Below are 20366 nucleotides of genomic sequence, written 5' to 3'. Positions count from 1 at the left end.
GTGATCAATGCCTGCTTTGGAAAGGTGAGGTTCATCCCACCCCTTTACCAGCTAACAAAGGGCTGGGTGATGGGTTTGTGCCAGGGGTTGAATTCAAGACCCATCAAACCCATTCTGTGTCATGGTCCCCAAGACGTCAGTGGGAGTTGCAGATGTTCCTTGCTGAGCTGAACCTCTGGCCTGCAGGTGAGAAATTGTCATTTTGATACAAGAGCATTTTGAGGAGTGGCTCTCCACTGTGCAGTCTGTTGAGGGGTCTGCAGCTTGTATCTGTGCTGTAATGTCTGGAGGCACATGCTGATGCTGGGGTCAGTGCTTGAGCTGCAGCAGTGGTCGGGTCTGTGCATGCCTCACTGGCCCTTCAGGGAGTGCTGGCTGCAGTAGGCAGGGCTTCACGCCCTCCCCGACCTGAGCACATGGTGAGCATCCACCAGTCTGTGGAGAGCTGAGGTGTGATGCTGGCGGGGCCTGGGCCGGAGCACAGCTGTGCTGCAGTGGGGCAGGAGCACTTCTCCAGAGCGATGAAATCAGCGGGTGTGGCCAGGATTCCTCAGCTCCCGCTGGAGCTGTCTGGTGGCTGATTTATGGTGGTGTTATTGCCAGGATCATGGCATTGTTCCAGCAACCACAATGCAGCCCCCTCTATCCCTCGACTGGGTGGGATGGGGCTGACTGGGTTCCCCCCACTCAGTTGTCAGCCCCAGACTGGGAGGCAGAGGCCAGGAACAGGCTCCTCGCTCGCCTCTGGCTGTGTGCAGGAGACAGGCTCCCCCTTCCCAGCGGAAGAGCCGGTTGTTTACTAGGGCAGAGGGTGTGGGAAGGGGTGAGCGCGCCCTGAGTGCATTAGCAGATGGGGAGCAAGCAGGCAGCCAAGTTGGCTGGAGGCTGTGATGCTGAGCACCCGTTAGCTCGGCCACTCAGGCTTCCTTCGTGACTCACCCAGCCAGCCACAAGTGGGGATGAGAGGCCGTGCAAGGGGATGCCACGCGCCTGTCTCTGCCATGCTGTTGCTTCATCCCAGCATGGCTGATACTGCATGGCGTGGCCTGCCAGTCTGTGCTCCTTTGTGAGCCCAGTCTGGATGCCCCTGCCCTGGCCTTGGCACACAGGGCAGCTCTGGGGCCTGCTGGTACCTGATGTGGGGTGAGTCAGGATGTGCCGTGCCCAGTTTGCGTCTGGGTGGGCAACAGCAGGTCAGAGAGGAGTGGACCCCCAGAGCACCCCTGCCCATGTGGGCTTGGGGCAGGCAGGCGGATTGCAGCCTGTGGGGAGCATGCTGGGGCACCACGTTTGCGTGCAGCCGGCTCTGCGTTAGTAGGGCCCCTGCGTCGGTGAGGCTGGGCATCCTCCCAGGTGAGGCTTTTGGCCGTGCCAGGTGAAGAAAGGGGCTTTTGTCTTCTAGGAGGCTGGGGCTGAGTAGGCAGCCCTGCGCGGGGTGCACGAGGACCGTGGGCTGTTCGGCGGTAACCGAGCCCGACCCCTTGGCATTTGCTGCCTTCACCGCTTCCCACGGCGGGAACAAGCGGCGCGTTCTGCAGGCGGCGGCGGGAGAAGAAAGGCCGCCTTGTCCGTCCTAGCAGTGGGGCGCCGGCTGGGGCGGCCGCGCTCCCGCCCCTCATTCCTACAGCAGAGCCGGCTGGAGAGGGGCTGCATCCCCAGCAGGACGGGCTGGGCTGACGCAGGCGTTCCCTGGGTGCTGACGAGACAGGTGAGGGGCTCTGTTGGAGGGCAGCGTTGCGGGACTGGGGGCGTTGGGAAGGGATGGGATGCCAGGGTCACCCTCCAGCTCCTGGGCGGGCAGGGCTGCTTGTGGAGTGGGGGGTGTTGGGTGGAGAATTTGGGCAGCAGGCAGCAGAATCGGAGACCATCCCCCAGGTGGCCGGGATGGGGGTCCTCCGTGGTTCTCACCAGGTCTTAGCAGTACAACCATGCTGGGAAGGAGTTAACACCGGCACAAGATCCCACCCTGGCCCCGCTCCCTTCCTCTGCGGCAGCCTGGCCCCTCCTGGCTTTTCCTCCTTCCTGAACATTGTGACGGGACGTAGGTGTAAGTGAGGGCCGCGGGGTCTCCAGATGCTGGGAAGTGCGGCACCGCAGTGCCTGGGGAACATGGGCACCCTGCCGCGGAGGGTCCCGCTCGGCACCAGGACCAGGTGGCAGGTAAGGGAGAGCAGGGATCCTGCCTGGACAGCCGGCAAGCACTCGTGAACTGCTCTGGGGGTACCTTATCTCCAGCCCCCCCCTTGCCCCAGCTGAGCTGTTCCCATCCCACATGGTGTGGCTGTAGTCCCCACGGAGCCCTTGCTGTGGGGCCAGTCCTGATGTTGCAGGAGGCGCCCGGGTTTCATCCAGGTCCTGGATCCCACGCTTGGTGTTTTCCAGCGTTTCATTTTTTCCACAGTGTGTAATAGCCGTTCACTCGCCCCCGCAGCTGAGCCCTGTGCTGGATGAGCGGGGAGGTCCCTCCAGGGGCTGGCTGGACGGTCGGCGATGCTGGCGAGAGCCGAGCCCGGGGCTCCTCCTGGCCTCCCTGGGACCGGCGTCTCCTAACGGGGATGGAGCACTTCCCATCTACACTGCCCGGAAAGGGTTAAGCCCCAGTCAGCTAGTCCAGGGCGGAAGGGAGGGACGTAGGGAGCACCAGACGGTAAATTTAGATCCTCGGAGCATCCCGACATGGCGTGAGTGCCGGGGGAGGAATTGTTCCTCCTCGAGTTGCCTCCCACTCATGCAGAGAATGTGTGGCAGCATGGCCGTTCCATGGGTGGTGGCCCTGCCTGCTGGCCACAGGCCTGTCGGCCACATGGGCAAGGGTATGAAATACTTGGCATGTGCAGTATGAGCTGCTGCTGGACTGTGTGGGAGCAGAGGCATGTGCCTGGGTGCCAGAGCTGGGCACTGGTGGCATGGACAGGGGTGCCCAGGTGTGTCATGCAGGCAGGTGTTGCTGGGGACAGCCAGAACCTGTGCTTGTGTGTGCTTTTCCAATGACAGCCATTGGGGTCTGGCTGCCCACAGCTCTTGGCATTTAAAGCATGCATTTCTAACACCATGCCCCCAAAACTGAGTGCATGTGTAGTTTTCCTTCCCGGACTATGCCTTGTCCTGACGCCTGGCACATGCACGGGTCTCCCCGGGTGGATGGGGATGTGTGCCTAGGTAGGATGCCTGCCTTGGCAGGCAGGGATGCTCACTGGCTTTAGGCAGCTGCTGACATGGTGAAGACAGGAGCTCAGGATGGCAAATACTGGTTTGGAATGGGTAGTATTTGTGCACAGGTTGCTGTCCGGGATGTGCAGGGAAAATACATCAAGGCCACGTCCAGGGTGGTCACTCATTCTGCCACTCTGTTTCTCCTGGCAGCCTGTGTCCAGTACCATCCAGCGCCTCCGGGAAGGCACCATGGAGGCATCTGGCAGGACCCCCACCAGCCCAACCCACAGGGTCCAGACTGTCATCCAGGTGAGCACACAGGAGGATCACAGGACCTCTGCTCTGTGAGAACAGGGGAACCTCACTGGGAGTCCTCTCTGCAGCCAGCCCCACCACTGGCGCTGGTGCTGCCCTCCAGCCTCTCCCAGTCTCAGCCAATCCTATTAGGGATCCTCAGCAAAGCCCATTGAGCTAAGCGGCCGGCAGCTGGGATCCTCTTAGATGCAGCCCAAGCCCCATGGATCCCCAGCTCCCCTCAGCTCACCTCAGCTTCCCAGGATAGGTAGCACAGGCAGGAGAGCCCTCCTCTCCTGAATCTTGCTGCTGGACAGTCCTGCTGGCGTGTGGCTGTGTCTGGGCTTTGATCCTGGCTGTGTGGCCGTTTTGGAGCAGCTCAGCCAGGTAGGCAGTGCGGGGGACTGGGCTGTAGCTGCCGGAGCTGCGAGCATCCCTCCCTCTCCTCCTACAGAACAGCCCCCTGGACCTGATTGATACGGGCAAGGGGCTGAAAGTGCAGACAGAGAAGCCACATTTGGTGAGCCTGGGCAGCGGTCGGCTCAGCACTGCTGTCACCCTCCTGCCCCTGGAAGAAGGTGAGTGCCAAGGGGTCTCCACAGGCACGCTGGTGACAGAGACACTGAGATACCCTCTCTGCTGGCAGGGAGGACCACCATTGGCACGGCTGGGACAGACATCATCCTGCAGGGCCCCGGGCTGGCGCCCCAGCACTGCTACATTGAGAACGTGCGAGGGACACTCACTCTGCACCCCTGTGGCAACGCCTGTGCCATCGACGGCGTGCCACTGCAGCGGCCCGTGCACCTCACCCAAGGTAGGAGCTGTGGGTCATCGGAGCCTTTGCCTGTGGAGTTGTGCAGTCGAATATTGGGGTGTTTGAGGAGCCATCCAGTAACTGCATATCCCAGCTAGCATCCTGGCCTCTATGCTCTGCGGTGGGAACCCGCCAGGTCCTGGCACAGTTTGGGAGCTGGCTTTGCTGCGTGTATCAAGTGAGGTGGGAAGGGAGAGACCCGGGCGGGCTTTGAAGAACAGCGGAGATGCTGAGCCAAATTTGGGAAGGGAGATGACAGAGGAAAAACACATTGGGTGCCGGATGGCTGCCGGGACACTGCTGGTCTGCCTGCGTGGCTTCAGGGCTTGGTCCCGGCCGGCCCCCCAGGGCCGCTCCCAGGGAGCGTGAACAAAGCCTCAGGCCCTTCCCACGCCATCCCCGCCCCTGCACAGCTCCCGTCTGGCTTCCCGGGGAGGACCCTCGGGCGGGGCGGGCGAGGCCCGGCCCCCCGCCCCTCCCCGGGGGCGGCGCGGCGCTGCCCGGGCGGTGGCGGCAGCGGCGGTGGCGGTGTCGAGGTGAGTGCGGTCCTGCGGACCACGCGTGTCCGCGTCGGGCGGGGCTCGCTCCCGTTCCTCCGCGGCTCACGGAGCCAGAATGCCCCCGCAGGCGGTGGCGCTGCGGTCCCCCCGCGCTGCCCCGTCGCTCCGGGAAGAGGGGACCCACCCGCGTGGGCGCTGCCGCGGGCGGCCCGCGGGGGGACAATGGGAGCCACGTGGCCGCCGAGAAGGCTCCGGCGCTGCCGGCTCTCGCCGGTCCCACAGCGGGCAACGAGGGCCATGGTAGGCTGCGGGCAGGGCTCAGCCGACCCGCCCATCCTCCTGTCCCCAGGGGCAGGCAGGGACATGACAGAGCAGGGACAGCATCTGTGCAGGGCCCCAGCGGAATGAACTGTGGGGCTGTCAAGCCGACGCTCGTGGTGTAGTTTGGTGATTATTCGCTTTGCCGGGGCGACCTGTGGCTCCACTGGTGCCGGCACGTGGGGGAAGGAAGGCACAGTGATGCATCTCTCCGGGGCAGCCGCTGCCAGGCTGGGCGTCGGCACTGCTCTCTGGCAGGCGGGATGCCCTCGTTGGGCCGGGGTGAGCAGGACTCCGTCCCGCCCTGGCGCTCAGACAGGGGAACCAGGCCCTCGCGACGGCGACAGCAGTTAGTCTGTAGTGCCTCTCGCTCTTCTTGCTTCGAGCTGGGCTGACGGGTGCTCCAAAAAAGCACATCCCCTCCGGCGAGGGATTTTCAGCAGCGGCTGTTGGTATGGAGTGAGCCTCTCCCCAGAGCCCTGGCAGGCGCTTCAAAGTGGGGTGTGTCGGCAGCACCCCGCCTCCTAGCCGCCTGATGCTCCCCGCTGCCAGCACATGCCTCCCCAGCACCACGGGCAGCAGGTGAACATACCCCGAGCGCCCACGGCTCCGCTCCCCTTCCCTTCCTCAGGTGCCTTCCTCCTCGGGGCTGCTCGGCAGCCTTGCCCCAAGAGGGCTGCTGCTTTGGGCCAAGAAGAGACACTTTGCAAGCAGGGACAGGAGCTGTCTTGTCTGCAGCTGGCAGCCACGCAAGCCCTGGAGTGCTGCCAACTCCCCCGCGGCCCCCGGCGGGGACCCCAGCTGTGCCTGTGCCTGGGATGCGCTGCCGGCAGCTGCTGTAGTGACCTGGATTTCATCCTCCCCTAAGCCTCTGCTGACAGCAGGAGCCCGCTCCCTTCCCGAGGGCGCGTCTTGGGGCGAGCAATGCCCGACTGCTTCCCTGCACTCTCCAGAACTACTCTGATATTGCCGGCTAGCAGCTGAACCCTCTCTCCTCTCTCCCAAGGGTGCACCATCTGCCTGGGCCAGGCCACCTTCCTCCGCTTCAACCACCCTGCTGAGGCCAAGTGGATTAAGAGCATGATCCCCACGGGGGGCAGAAACCCATCAGCATTCTATGGGCTACCAGCAAGTAGGTGACACCCTCCCCTGCCCCCTTGTCCCAGGCAGGGCAGATGGTGAAGTGTTCCATGACCCAGCAGCCTTTCCAGTGCCCAGTGCTCTCTCAGCCCTGTCCTGTTGCACTCAGGCTCACACCCAGCTGTGCTGTGCCATCCATCAGCTCAGCATGGCATGGCAGCTGCACTGGTGTTTGTTAATGATTATTATCCCCTCAAAGAGGTTGACTGTGGGGGCACTGAGGCATGGCTTTCAATTCTGCCCAGCCTGGCCATGGCAGAGCCATCGCCCGTCGGAGCCCCCCCATTGCTTGGAGGCGGGTGTTTATGTGCTGGAGTGACTGTGCTGGGGCTGTGAAGGCCATTCTTCTGGCTGCTGCCCTTCATCTCATGAGCTTATCTTGCTGTGTCTGCCTGTCCGTGGGGCAGTGGGCCAGGTGCCAGTACCGTGCCTGGTTCCTGGGGATGTCCAAATCTCTAGCACTGATCCCTGGGCTGGTAGCCCTTATCCCTGCCCCAACCAGCACACCCTGGCACAGGGAGAGGAGCTTGGCTGCCTTCCCGTGCCACGTGTGTGTTGGGAAGGCAGCATGCCTGCAGCTGGGGGACGGGAGGAGGGACACTGGGAGGTGCTGTGGCCGAGGAGCATCATGCAACCGTGCAGCATCCCGTGTGGGCCTGGAGTGCTCACTCTCTGCCACGCAGACCTGGGTGGGATCACACTGACAGGGCTGTGGCACATCTTTCCAGGCATGAAGGCAGTGCCAGCTGCCGTGGGGAAGCTGCTGGGTGCCAGGGGATGACGCAGCCCGGGTGGCACGCTGTCCTGGCTGGGCTCCATGCCTGCTGCCATTTGCTAGTCCCCTGAGTGACAGGCACATCGGTGCTGCGCAGGGAGCACGGGGCAACCCAGGCAGGGGCACCCTGGCTGGTGTGTGTGGAGGCTGCGGGCGACCTGGTGGTGGGTCCAGACGTGCTGCAGGTCAGCAGCTTTTGGCTATTGCATCCCTGACCCCTTGCTGGGAAGCCAGAGTGTGCAAGGGGCAAGTGGTGGGTGCCAGTGGGGGGTGAGGGCAGCTGCTCCCCAGGGAGTAGAGCAGGGAGCTGCGACGCAGGGAGGGTGGCTGTCCTCTCAGGTTTCTGTCTCCTGGGTGATGGGGCTAGCGGGATTCCAGCCTCTTCCCTGTCCCAGCTGGAGTGGGAAAGGGGGCAGCAGGGTGCAGGCAGGTCGGGGTGCAGCAGAGAGGGGCTGCTACCTAGCTCTGACTCTAAGGCTGCATGTAAGAATGATGCCAGGCTGCCCCGTAGGACCCAGCCCAGGCAGGGGCTGCGGCGGAGTCACACCACACTGATGTCTTCTCCTTTGCTTCCCTGCAGAATCCGAGGCCCTGGTGAATGGTGGCCACCAGCTGTCAGAGCGTGGGTGTCACAGCCACAGCTCCCTTGTCAGCTCCATCGAGAAGGATCTGCAGGACATCATGGACTCGCTGGTCCTGGAGGAGTCTGCATCCCCTGGCATCCAGAAGCCTCCTATCTGCAGCCGATCTCCCCTCTCCCCTGTGGTGAATGGGGGTGGGCGCTGCCTCCTGTCCCCACCACCCAGCCCTGGGGCTGCCTCGGGGGGCTCCAGCTATGAGAACTTCTCTCCCCTCTCCTCCCCAGCCAGCAGCAGTAGCTACACCAGCCCCTCACTGAGCAGCCAAGAGCAAGGCCCAGCCGTGCCGCCCCCTCTCCCACTGCGCTCCTCCAGCTACAATCATACTGTCCAGCCCCCTGCTCTGCCTGCTGGGGGTTCTAGTGAGCCCTGGCCAGCTGAGAGGCTCGGGGACCACCGGGTGGGCAGCCCCCGGCTGACGCCCAGGGCGGCGCCGCGGCCACGGGTGGCCCTGCAGGAGCGGCCCCCCAGTCCCTTCCGGGAGCCACGGGACTCTCTGGCCCCCGGCCGGCAGCCCACCAGCAGGGCAGTCCCAGAGGCCCGGCTGCAGCCCCCCGAGAGCCCACGGGTTGCCCGGAGGAACCTTGAGAGCATGCGGGAGCTGCCTCCCCTGAGTCCCTCCTTGTCACGCCGGGCTGCCAGCCCCCGGCTGGCCCCTGACACCCCCTCCCCACAGCCCCGGCTGGGCAGGGATGTGCCTGGCAGTCCCCGTGCCAGGCGCAAGGGCCTGGAGGAGTCGAAAGGTGCTGGGGGTCCTTCACCCCCACTGCTGTCAGAAAACCCCACGCGCCGTCCCAGTTTCAGTACTTGCCTGAGCCCCGCGTATGGGCTGGGCTCCCCAGCTGTGCCCTCACCCCGGCAGAGCCCCCGTGCCCCCAGGAAGCCTTTGGGGGACCCAAGGCTGCCAGCAGGCTCACGGGAGCGCAAGAACAGCATCACTGAGATCAGTGACAATGAGGACGAATTGCTGGAGTACCATCGGCGGCAGCGGCAGGAGCGGGTTCGGGAGCAGGAGATGGAGCGCCTGGTGAGCCTTGGGGCTGGGAGGGGACACATTTGAGTGTGGGACACTCTCTTTGCAAATAGCTGTTGTTGTTTGCTGCTTTGAAACCTGGCCTTTGCCTCTTGAGGATTTACCACAGCTGCCGGGCTGCCGGCTTATCCAGGGGGATTATGGCCAGGAGCAGCCATTGGTGCTCAGCAGCTCTCGGGGAATACAAAGCCCCCAGGTTACAGCAGTCTGTGGAAGCTGGTGGGGCTGGCATGGCCCCAGGGCTACCGGCCAAAATGGTGGTGCCCCTGCCTTTGCAAAACTCTCCACATCTTGTCCATCTCTGTCAGGGCCCAATCTGTTGGTGGTGGTGCCGTTGCTCTGTGGACATTGCATCTATATTTAGGGCTGATGGAGTTTTTATGGAACTGGCATCTGCCTGGATGAGGTTTGCCATGTCTCTGCCAGTCCTGCAGGCCGAGCCGCCAGGGCCGTGTTTGCTCAGCCCTGACTCACGCCTGGCGCAGGCAGCCTGAGTCACCGCCTGGAAATAGCGGAGGCGCTCGGCAGCCGGCACTGCTGCCTGTAATTAGTCTGTCTCCAGCTCCAGCACATCGCGTGCCTGGCTCTGCTGTGGGGTCGAGCTGGCTGCATTGTGCTTTGTAATGCTGCCCGCCTATCCCAGCGTGCGGGGCCGTATTCTGGTGGCCACCACTGGCGCAAGGTTCTGTCTGCTCTTGCCACAGCACGTGCTGGATGGGGACCATTCTTTCTTACAGGAGCGGCAGCGCCTGGAGACCATCCTGAACCTCTGTGCTGAGTACACCAAGACAGACGGCACTGAGCCAGGTGACGTGCACAGGCTCCTGGCTGGTGACACGGATGCTGGCCAGTGGGTGCCCAGAGGTGCCGTGGCTCTGGGCCATGCTGTCGAAGAGCTGCAGCAGAGGGAGAGCGTGGAGAGGTCGGATGAGGAGAACCTGAAGGAGGAGTGCAGCAGCACTGAGAGTACCCACCATGAGGTAAGGGAACATCTGTGCCGTTCTGTTCCATGCCATCCTGCACTGTGCCATGCCAATCAGCCCCTTCCACAGCACGAGAAGCTGACAGGCCCCCGGGCCAAGGAGGCGCAGCGGCTGGAGGAGGAGCGTGCTGGTGTCCTCGCACGCTTGGACCAGCTGAAGGGTCGTGTCAAGGAGCTGGAGCAGCAGCTGCAGGAGACATCGCGAGAGGTGAGAGGTCAGGGGACACTGCTGGGTGCTCTGCTGCTTGCTGCCCTCACCAGTCAGCACTAAATACTAAGGGTATGAGCTAGATCTAGCTGGAGTAGCAGTCCTGACGTTGCTTTGTCTGTCCAGGCAGAGATGGAGCGGGCGCTGCTGCAGGGTGAGCGGGAATCAGAGGTGTTGCGGCTGCGGCAGGAGCAGGAGGCAGTGCAGCAGCTGCAGGAGAAGCTCTCCAGCCTGGACACTAGCATCCGCAAGGAGCGGGACAAGGTGAGCCCAGTCTCAGGTTCCCACTGTCACCAGCTGTGCCATACCCTCCCTGGCATTCGCAGCCAGTGCTGCAATGCCTCATGCTGCAGCATTCCCCTGCAGACACGTTCTCCAGACCCTGGGCTCCACAGAGGCTTTGGGGAGCAGCCCCTGTGGTTTGCATTGTGGGGGGATCTGTCTGTCTGCCTGGGCTTGGCCAAACAGCCATGCTGGAGGAGAGCACAGCCAATGCTCAGGAAGCATTTCAGCTGCTGCCTGTTGCTCTGGCAGGGAGACTGAGGTGTGAGGCTTTACAGATGGCTGCTGCCTGTGGTGGGCACTGCCGAAGCAGAGGCCTTGGCTCTCCCCATTGCCTGTCCTCGCTAGGGAACTGTGTCTTGCAGCAAGTCACCTCGCTCTGCTGCGCCTTCATTTGTGATGGAAGCTGTTGCTGTAGTGTTTGGCTTGCTGGCAGTGGCTGGGAAACCACTGCAGTGTTTATCTTGGTGGCTTTAGGAGGGGGTCCTGGCCCCCTTCCCCCAGTGTTGCCTGTGGTGCCATTGCTGCCTGAAGGCACCCATGACGCTGTGTATGTGGCATGTTTGTCCCAGTTGCTGGTTGCTGGCTGTCCCCCAGCCTTGCAGGCAGTGTAACGTGGCCTTGTTGACAGGAAAGCTGCTGGGATCGGGTCCCTGCTGCCTGAGGCCATTGTCCCTGTGCAGCCTATGCCAAGGTCCCACCAGCAGCTCTGTGCCACCGTCATGTGGCATCAGTGTCCCTTGGGGTCTGGCCTGCCCCATGGCTGTGGGTGCCAGGGCTGTTGGGATGCCTGTGGCCTGGCAGAGTTGTGCCTCCCAGTGGTGCTCCTACAGCATTTGGGTTTTTTTTTCTGGTTTTGGTCTTCCAGCCCTTTGTAGGCATCTTCTGTAGCCAGGAACAGATTCATGCAGAGCCAGGAGAGGAGCGCAGGGGAAGCCCTCTCCCAGCCTCTCTGCTGACCTAGCCACCCACTTTCCTAACCCATCTGCACTACTCACACTAACAGTGCCTGCTCTGAACTCTGCCATCCCCTCTGACATCTCTGCATGTCCAGGAGCCCACACGCAATCCACAGCTCCTCTCTTGGGGCATCTGCCTGTACCAGCCTTGCCTCTCTGCCAGCATGTCCTCTCATAGTCCTTTTCATGATGTCCCATCTCTGTGTGGAGCACAGGGTTCCTTGCAGCAAGCATTTCTCAATGCCAAGCGCCCATGGTACTGCCAAACCTGTGTGTGGCTCCCCTATGCCAGTCCCATGTTGCTGACCCCATTTTACTGCTCCTGTGGGCAGGCCCCTCATCCCAGCCCAGGAGTCAGTGTCTGCTCTGCTGCTGACTCATCATAGCCTGAGCATCTCTTGCTGGACCACAGCCTCCTGTTTTCACTGCTGCCCAGTGCTGCCCTCTCCTTCTAATGGATGAGGGTGGTCCACGACCTCAGGCTGCATTCAGGACCTGCAGTTCCTAACTGGCAGCAATTAACAAAGCCAGTTAGTGGTTATTGTGGTGCAGCCGCACGCAGGATTGGGATGACTTGAACCATACTATCAGTGTTGATCTTTTTGGCTGCCTGCAAGTTTGTTCTTGGAAACACAAAGCTGAGGTCAAGGGTTGGCTGTAACTCCTCTAACACTGCTTGGCCAGCTCCTGTGTCTCTTGATCTCTGGATCCCCCTATAGCTGCCGTGATGCTCCTTCTCCTGAGCCCCCCCTGTCTCCAGCTGAGCCTCTCTCTAACTCATAGCTTCTGCATGGTGCCCATTTGAGAAGTGTGTCTTCTTTCTTTTTGTTTTTTTCCTTTTTCTTTTCCTTTTTTTTTGTTTTGTCTTGTTCTCCCCTGATTCAGGAAAGGGCAAAGGTTGATGCTGAAAGGAAGGAGCTAGAGCAACTCCAGGCGCTTTACCATGAGTCGAAGAGCCACCTTGCTAAGTGCCCCGAGTCAATGCGGGAGCAATTGCAGGAGCAGATGCGAAGGGTCAGTGTCTCCCCCCACCCCTCCTGGACCATGGCCCACCTCCCTTCGCTCCAGCTTAGGCCAGCTCTTCCCTGCCAGCCGGGCTGCACTGGGAGCGTCGCGCCCGGGCTGGAGGCGGCTGGCACCGGGCACCACCGTCCTGGTAAGCTTGCCACTCGCCCGGGGCGCGGGACCGGCTCGGCAGAGCTCCTCGGGACCGGCTCGGCAGAGCTCCTCGGGACCGGGCAGGGCACGAGCATGGACCCTGCCCTGCAAAGGAGGGCAGGCTGGGGAGCCTCGGGTGCTGCTGCATCCTCATCTGGCTGCCTCCAGCTATTTCCTGAGAATGTTTATTTACACAGTGATGTTGATACATGTTACTGCTAGTCCTCAGCATTTTTTCCTGTTACCTGGTGTTTTCTGAAAGTGGTTGACTTTCCCCAGCCCGTGGCTAGTGCCTGCTGAGATAAACCCACATTGCCTCAGCCTGCTCTGGCCAGGCACTCACATTCTGGATGAGGGTCTGGTGTAGAGTGGGCAGGGAAGTGATGGAGCAGTGTCTGTGTGTGGGAGCGCTCAGGAGCCACCACATCAGTGCTGTGTCACTGGCTGCCCGTCTCACAGAGCAGGATGAAACGCATCCCCGTGGGGTGCATGGTACAATGGCTGCCAGGGTGGCACTGGCAGGCCTGAGCTGAGTGCTGCCACGTGCTGTCGGTGCATGAAGGCTGGAAGGACACACGGGAGTTTGTCCAGCATGATGCTTGTCTGTTGGGGCTTTGCCACCTGCAGGCTTGGTGACACAGTGTTGCTGTTGGTGGTTACGCTGGTGTTTTGCTACCTGTCAGGGCACAGCTTTAGCCCATGTGGGGTTCAGCGGGGCCAGCTGGTCTCCAAGGGCTGGCAAAGCCCCTGGCTGTGGCAGGCTCATCTCAGGGGGGTGACTGCGCTGTCCTGGCCAGTTCTGGGTGCCTCCATTGCCTTCCTCTGACTGCAGACACTCCTGTCAGTAGCTCTCATGTTTCTGATGCCCAGCAGAAGGTAAAACTGCCTGCCCACACCAGGCACAGGGGAACAGGCTTGGCCACCAGCTCTTGTTCCTGGCCAGCACCAGTAGGACGTGGAGGCATAGCAGGACGCTTTGCTGTGGGAAACCTGCCTGCAGGATGCAGAGGTGCCCATCCAGTGGGTTTGATCCACTCACAGTGCTCTTGTGTGTTCAAAGGAGGCAGAGGCACTGGAGACGGAGGCCAAGCTGTTTGAGGACCTGGAGTTCCAGCAGCTGGAGCGAGAGAGCCACCTGGAAGAGGAGCGCGAGGCACGAGGCCAGCAGCTGCTGCAGAGCCGGGCTGAGTGCCACCGGAGCATCGCCCGCAGGAAGGTGGGCATGGCAGCAGGGGCTCCGCTGGGCTGGGCTGTTCCCCTGGGTCAGCACAGCCAGGCTGCATCCCAAGGCTCACCAGCAGCCAGCTCATCTCTGCTGCCTGCTCCCCAGGAGCGGGTGGCTGCCCTGGATGCCCAGGCTGCCCAGATCCGGCTTCAGAGTGCCCAGGAGGCCGAGCGCCTGGCCAGGGAGCGCAGCAGCGTCCTGCAGCTCCTGCAGAAGGTAATGCCCTGACTGTGTGCTCCTGAGGGTGCTCGGGGCAAGGGGACAAGATCATGCCAGCTCTTGGCAGGCAGGGAGAGCTTGGGGGGTGACTGGCCATGGGGTGCCAGTAGCCATCAGCTGCCTCTGACCTCTCGCCCCCTGCACAGGAGAAGGAGAAGCTCGTGTCCCTGGAGAGGCGATACCAACTTGTCACAGGTGGCAGGAGCTTCCCAAAAATGTCCTCAGCTCTCCGAGAGGTAAGTGGGTAGAGGAGGCTGTGGTCCTTAGAGCTGCTCTCCTAAGCTGCAGCCATCAGTGAGACGAGCCTTGTGCACCACCAGCTTTGCTCTGCAGCAGTTCCTGTGTTCCCAAGTACCTCCTGACCAGAGCCAGGTGCTTCCAGCTGCTCAAAGTCTCTCCATGGGCTGCAGAGGCTGGGAGGGAGGAAGGGGAAATGCAACAGAGCAGCACATGAGACAGGATTGCCTAGGGTCCTATTGTTGCTGGAGAGCAAGTGTGGGCATGTCTTAGTGCTGGTCTGGGAGACTCATAGGTGGGAGTGAGTTGCCCCATTACCTTGCTCGTGGCTCTGAATGGGGAGCCAGAACCATGATGCCCTCAGGGGCTGTGGTACTGCCTGACCTGCTGCTGGTAAGAGGCACAAGATGGCAGAGTCCCCTTGTGCCTGCCTGCAGTGGGACTCCTGCTGCTGCCACCTTGCTGTCTCTGCCCACCTTGCCTACGTGACCTTTACCCTTCAACAGGAGACCCTCCACATCTCAGAACCTTATGAGCTGTTGGAGGGAACTAAGCCCCTGAGCCCCCTGCCAGCAGTAGCTGCCTCCTTAGCTTCTTCTGCCACCTACTCCTACCCCAAGGCACAAGAGGTAACTAACTAGAGGGACTAGCTGCATGTGCTTGCTCACTTACCCCTCCTTGGCTGAGACCCCTTTTGTGGATTGATGTCACCCCCAGGCAGCAGGGCAGCCCCACAGCAGCATGGCCAGAGCATTTATCATACAGATCTCTGGCAGCTGTGCTCATTAACACTCAGTCCGTGATTCCAGGCGCTCTCCTGAGCCCGCCGGGCATCCCAGTTCCTGCTGCTGCCCCCTGAATTAATCCTGGTGCAGTGGTTTCCCCCTTGCTCACTGCTTGCTATATGGCTGGGCACCTCCTGACAGTATCCTGTAGGGTCATGCTAGCATGGCTTTCCCAAAATAAGAGCGAGTCCCCAGCTTTAACATGTTTGGTTCAGAAAGGATGAGGAAGTGGATTTTAAGCTGGCTCAGCACAGCTCGAGGTGCCTCAGCTAGTGCTGCTGCACTAGGGAGGACTTGTGGCCAGTGACCATGGAAGACCCTGAGTCATCCCTGCCCCTCGTAGGCACTCAGCAAAGCTGCACTGAAAACTGGAGCAAGATGGGTGCCAGCACACCCAGCCCAGCTTGAGCGCCCCAAGGTGCCACACACCGGGGACACCATGGGCAGCAGGGCAGGGCTGGGGAGGCAGTGTTGGGGCAGGAATGCACAGGGAGGTTTGCTCCCACTATGCAGTCAGTGCCATGATGCCAGCACATGGGTCTAACTCTTTTCCTTCTCCCTTGCCGTGGATTTCTAGGAGTACATGAGGCTGTCTGACGTTTTCAGGTTCTGCAGTAATGCACATGGCCCCAGCCTGGACACTAAAGCTTCTGCTGCTGCCCCTGCTGCTGCTCAGCGCTCTTTCTTGCTTGCTGTAGCTCCCACAGCCAACGAGGTACCTGCCCCAGAGCATGCTCGGGTTTGCTCCCTCGGGTTGCCTCCAGGCAGGGAGGCAGCTGCGGCCCCCTGTGTGCCCTGGGGCTTGGAGCCACATCTCTCTGGGGTCAGGACACTTGTCTGGCTGCAGCTGAGTGGGGAGCAGAGGCTCCAGCTGCCCAGTCTCCTTGCTGGGATGCACTTCTCGCCTGCTCTGGATGTAGTGGTAGGGCGGGAGTAGAGTGGGTGCCCAGCAGTGGGAGGGGCAGCCCTTTGTTTGTTGGGTGCAGTCCTGGCTGCTTGTCTCAAGCTAGGAGGGTGCAGAGCAGGCCTGACCCAGTGCCCAGCAGCAGGGTGGCTGCTGCACCAACTGCTTTTCCTCCCAGGACAATGTACCATCCTCTGGGGGTTGGAGCTGCCTGCTCATTCCTCTGTGCCTGCTTGCCCTAGCTCTTAACCTGGTTCAATCTGCTTCTCTCTGCCCAGTATGTGACTGTTGAGCAGCTCTCGGGTATCCTGGGCAGCCTCCACACCCCTGCTGCTTCCCTGCTGGGCCGTACCCCTCCGGCTCCTTCATCCTCAGGCTGTGCTCCTCCTCTTCCTCCTCCTCCATCTCTCCCTTCTCCCTTCGTCTCTGCAGAGGTTGGTGCCCTGTTCCCCTCCCTTTGGCCCCTTGTACTCTCCCTGGGAGGTGATGAGATGCACGGGAAGGGGTGAGCTGCAGATGGAGCTGAGCAGCAGCTCGGGCTCTTGACACTCCGCACACCCTTGGCTGGCCTGCCTGCTGCTCCACTGCCCCCAAGGCACGGGGTCTTTGTATTGTGCTTGATCAGTTTTCACATTCTCTTGAACAGAAAGCAGCTCCTACAGCTGCTGGGACTTAGCCAGGGAGTGCACAGGATCCCCAGGGCTCTGCGTGTTAAGTTCTGGGGGAGTGGTGCAAGAATAGGCAGGAATGTTTCAACCTCTTCTCTGTGCATCTGTCCCTCTTGCTGCATTTGTCCTTCATCCTTTCTCACGCAGCCTCTCTCTCCAGATGGAGCAGCAGCTGTTGGGAGGCCCTGTGTGTCTCCCGGCTCTTGATTTAGAGAAGTGGTACCAGGAGGTTATGGCTGGCTTTGAGACCTCCTCTTCCTCTGTCTCTCCTTCTTCTTCCCCTCCTCCACTTCCAGCTAAAGCTCACTCCTCTCACAAGGCTCTGCAGGTAATCCTGGCTCTCTGCTGCCGAGGCTCAGGCTCTGGGGCCGCTGGTAGTGGCCAAAGTGGGGCAGTGTGGGGACGTTCCTGTGGACCCTGCACCCTGAGTGCTGCTGGGGCTCTGGCTGCCACAGCAGGCAAAGGCAGAGCAGACCTGTGGCTTAGGGTAGGCAGCCTCTGCCTCCTCTTGGGCTGCATCCCTTTGCCAGGATGGCACCGACACAGAGCAGGATGTGGGGAGCCATCTGTCCGGGGGACTTTTGCAGTTCCCCCACGTCTCTCATTCTGTGTCTCTGTGCTCAGGTCTATCGTGCAAAAGCAGAGGGTGGTGCTGGTGTCCTCACGCCACGGATGAAGAGTGGGACCCCTTCGTCCTCGCAGCTCAACCTCTCCGTGCTGGAGCGCAGCCCCTCCCCCAAGGTATGGCTGCCAGGGGACCCAGGCACCCTGGCCATGGCTCACACCTGCCTGGTGCCAGCCCCCATCCCCATCCTTGCAGCTGACCACCTGCTGTCCTGCCCAGGGCCCCCCAAGCCCGGCGGGCAGCCTGTCCCGCAACCTGGTGGCCACGCTGCAGGACATCGAGACCAAGCGCCAGCTGGCCCTGCAGCAGAAGGGTGAGCTCTGGCTCTGTGTCCTGGCTCTGTGGGGTGGTGGGACTTTGGGAGACACTCTCCCTGCTGCCACTTGGGTAATGGAGAAGGGAGCCTGGCTGAGGGTGACGACAGCAGCAGCGCTCCGGCAGGATGCGGTGCCTCTCTCACAGTCTCTTGCTTTTCCCCCCCTCTCTTTCCTCCTGACCCCTCCACCTGATGACCCATCTCCAGTCAAGCTGCTCCCAGCAGAGCCCTTGCAGCCAGGCAATCTACCAGGTAGAGACGTGGGGTGACTTGGACTGCCTAGAGCAGCCCAGAGGCAGCAGCATGGCTGTTTGCTGGCACCTTCTGCCATACATAAGAGGGGCATGACCAGTCCAGGACCCCAGGTGCATCTCAACATCTGCTTAGAGACAAGCCTGTGCATCCCTAGCCTGCTAATGCTTTGCCCTGCTTGTTCCTTACCAGCCTGGCGCATGTGCCCCCTGCTCCTGCCCAGACAGGCGGCAGTGCTTGCCAGAGAGTTGTGACAGCAGCTCCCACCTCTGCCCCTACCATGCCTTCATGGTTCCAGCTGTGCCTGTAGTGTCTTCTGCCTGTGCCACCCCCTCACCCACCATGATGTGGCTCTGAATGTGACACATTTGACTTGGCATTGTCATCTTGCCACGGCACAGGTCGGCAGGTGATTGAGGAGCAGAAGCGGCGGCTCGCAGAGCTGAAGCAGAAAGCGGCTGCTGAGGCACAGTCCCAGTGGGAAGCCCTGCATGGGCAGCCCCCCTTCCCCACTGCCTTCCCCCGGCTTGTGCACCACTCCATCCTCCACCACAGCCGTCCCCATGGTGCCGGACCCCGAGCTGAGGAGCTGGACCATGCATACGACACGCTCAGCCTGGAGAGCTCAGACAGCATGGACACCAGCATCTCCATCGGCAACAACTCTGCGTGCTCACCTGACAACATCTCCAGGTAATTCTGGGGCCAGCTCCTATGGCCAGGGAACAGCCTGCTCTGCTGGTGTGCTGCTGGCTCAAGGTCCTTCCTGCTGGGGCAGCAGCTGTGGCTGTTTTGCAGTGCCAGCGGGATGGAGACAGGGAAGATTGAGGAGATGGAGAAGATGCTGAAGGAGGCACACGAGGAGAAGTCGCGATTGATGGAGTCCCGGGTGAGTGGGGGCACCAGCACCATGGCTAGATGGCAAGCAGGTCTCCAGTCCTTGGGGCTGAGTGCCTGTGCGTGCTGGCAGGAGCGGGAAATGGAGCTGCGCCAACAGGCGCTGGAGGATGAGCGCTGGCGGCGGGAGCAGCTGGAACGCCGGCTGCAGGATGAGACCGTGCGGCGGCAGAAGCTGGTGGAGAAGGAGGTCAAACTGCGGGAGAAGCACTTCTCACAGGTGTGAGGCAGGTTGCCATCCCCCTCTCTCAGCCTGGACAGTGAGACACACCCAGCTTGCTGCTGCTGTCCCAGCTCGCAGCGGAGGGACGTGGCTCTTGTCACCGTCAGTGGCCTTTGCAGGGCTGTGTTGCTTTTCCAGGCTCGTCCCCTGACACGGTACCTCCCCATCCGCAAGGAGGATTTCAACCTGCGGCTGCACATCGAGTCCTCAGGCCACAACATTGACACCTGCTACCACATCATCTTGACAGAGAAGATGTGCAAGGGCTATCTGGTCAAGATGGGTGGGAAGATCAAATCTTGGAAGAAGCGCTGGTTTGTCTTTGACCGCATGAAGCGCACCCTCTCCTACTACGTGGGTGAGTCCCAGTGCTGCCTCGTGCCCCCTCCCTGTGCTGTCACCCACAGTCCACAACAGTTCCCTCTCTTGGGCAGATAAACATGAAACAAAGCTGAAGGGTGTTATCTACTTCCAAGCCATTGAAGAGGTTTACTATGACCACCTCCGCAGTGCTGCCAAGGTGAGAGCTGGCCCCTACCCCTGCTGCAGTGTCTGCTGGCAGCCCCTGTGGCTGTCCCCATCCTCCTGTCCTCTGTCACGCTTGTCAGGGGTAGCAGGGCAGTGTGTGCCAGGGATGCTCCTGGAATAGTCTGTTGCCCCTGATGGTGCCAGCCTCAGGGCACCAAGGGCAGGACCCCAGTGCTGGGCTTTGTTGGGGGGACCAGGAGGGGATTACTGCTGCTCCGAGGGAAACAGAGTGCTGATTTCATCCTCCCTTCCAGAGCCCCAACCCTGCGCTCACTTTCTGTGTCAAGACCCACGACCGACTCTACTACATGGTGGCACCATCAGCCGAGGCCATGCGCATCTGGATGGATGTCATTGTCACCGGGGCAGAGGGCTATACCCAGTTCATGAACTGAGGGTGGTGCTGTGCATCTCGGATCCACCAGCTGCATGGACTTCTGAGCATCCCAAGCAGCGAGGAGCTCCTGAGGGGACCACGGTCCCTGCTACGACTCATGCCAAGGGCTGTGCACACCGACTTCGTGGACCTGCATTGGGCGCAGCTGGGTGGTCCTGAGTGTTGCCTGTCCAAGCAAGGGAATATGTTGACTTTCTAGAAACTTTATTGGAACAATATCAAAGTGCTGAAATGTAAAAAGCTGCCAAAGAGCTGCTGGGGCCCAAGCCCTCTGCCTTGGGGAGCTGCTGGTTTTGAGGCTGATGCTGATTGTTGCTGCCATAGTGTTCCAGGGAAGGAGACGGTGAGGCTCCGTGCGGCCAGGACGTCCCACTGTGGTAGACTCAGACCCCTTTTGTAAACCTTTTGTGATTTCAGAGCGTTGTCCCCCCTGTGCTGGGGCCGGATGGGGGTTGTGGCGCTGACTGTCAGGTCATAAAAGCATTTGTGAACCAGGCTCTCCCTTCTGCATGGCCTCTGAACTGGCAGCACGTTACAGACGGCCTGGGGTCTGCCCTGGATCTGGGGGGCACTGGGCAGGGCTCGGGCCCCTAGGAGCTCACTGGGAGGGAGCTGAAGGGCACAGCATCGAGTACCAGAGATCGCGGGGACCGCGGCAAGGGGCAGGAGCCACCAGCGGGAAGCGACCGGAACATCGGGACGGGGGGAGAGACCCATGGAAGGGGCGGAGCCCGAAAGACGAAGGGGGCTGGGGAGGGACCGGCTGAGTCCACGCGAGCCGAACCTGGTCGGGCCGAGCCGAGCCGAGCGAGGGCGGGGCCGGGGCGGAGCAC

At 61.4% G+C, this 20366-nt stretch overlaps 1 protein-coding gene across 6 annotated transcripts; it reads left to right on the top strand.

The window, feature by feature from the left end:
- Positions 1-2028: 2028 nt before the first annotated feature.
- Positions 2029-20006, top strand: PHLDB1 (pleckstrin homology like domain family B member 1; the record flags this gene model as incomplete). Of its 6 annotated transcripts, none has more annotated exons than XM_084221611.1 (26): positions 2029-2160; positions 3364-3462; positions 3902-4025; positions 4094-4264; positions 6089-6214; positions 7578-8662; positions 9406-9648; positions 9721-9858; positions 9985-10122; positions 11985-12113; positions 13318-13473; positions 13588-13698; positions 13848-13937; positions 14445-14567; positions 15301-15438; positions 15906-16061; positions 16456-16623; positions 16920-17036; positions 17140-17233; positions 17444-17488; positions 17890-18181; positions 18287-18377; positions 18459-18605; positions 18747-18966; positions 19043-19128; positions 19391-20006. In XM_084221611.1, the coding sequence occupies exons 1-26, from the start codon at positions 2074-2076 to the stop codon at positions 19529-19531; spliced, it is 4515 nt and encodes a 1504-aa protein (XP_084077737.1). In that variant the 5' UTR covers positions 2029-2073. The 6 variants fall into 6 exon arrangements, with proteins under 6 accessions (XP_084077737.1, XP_084077736.1, XP_084077738.1 ...); XM_084221610.1 differs by having other exon boundaries at positions 17116-17233; XM_084221612.1 differs by lacking the exon at positions 6089-6214 and having other exon boundaries at positions 17116-17233.
- Positions 20007-20366: the final 360 nt, after the last annotated feature.

This window comes from Fringilla coelebs, assembly GCF_963513975.1.
Source record: "Fringilla coelebs genome assembly, chromosome: 25".
NCBI classification, from domain to species: Eukaryota; Metazoa; Chordata; class Aves; order Passeriformes; family Fringillidae; genus Fringilla; species Fringilla coelebs.
Note: the sequence above shows the minus strand (reverse complement) of the source record. Positions and strands in the feature narration are given on the sequence as shown.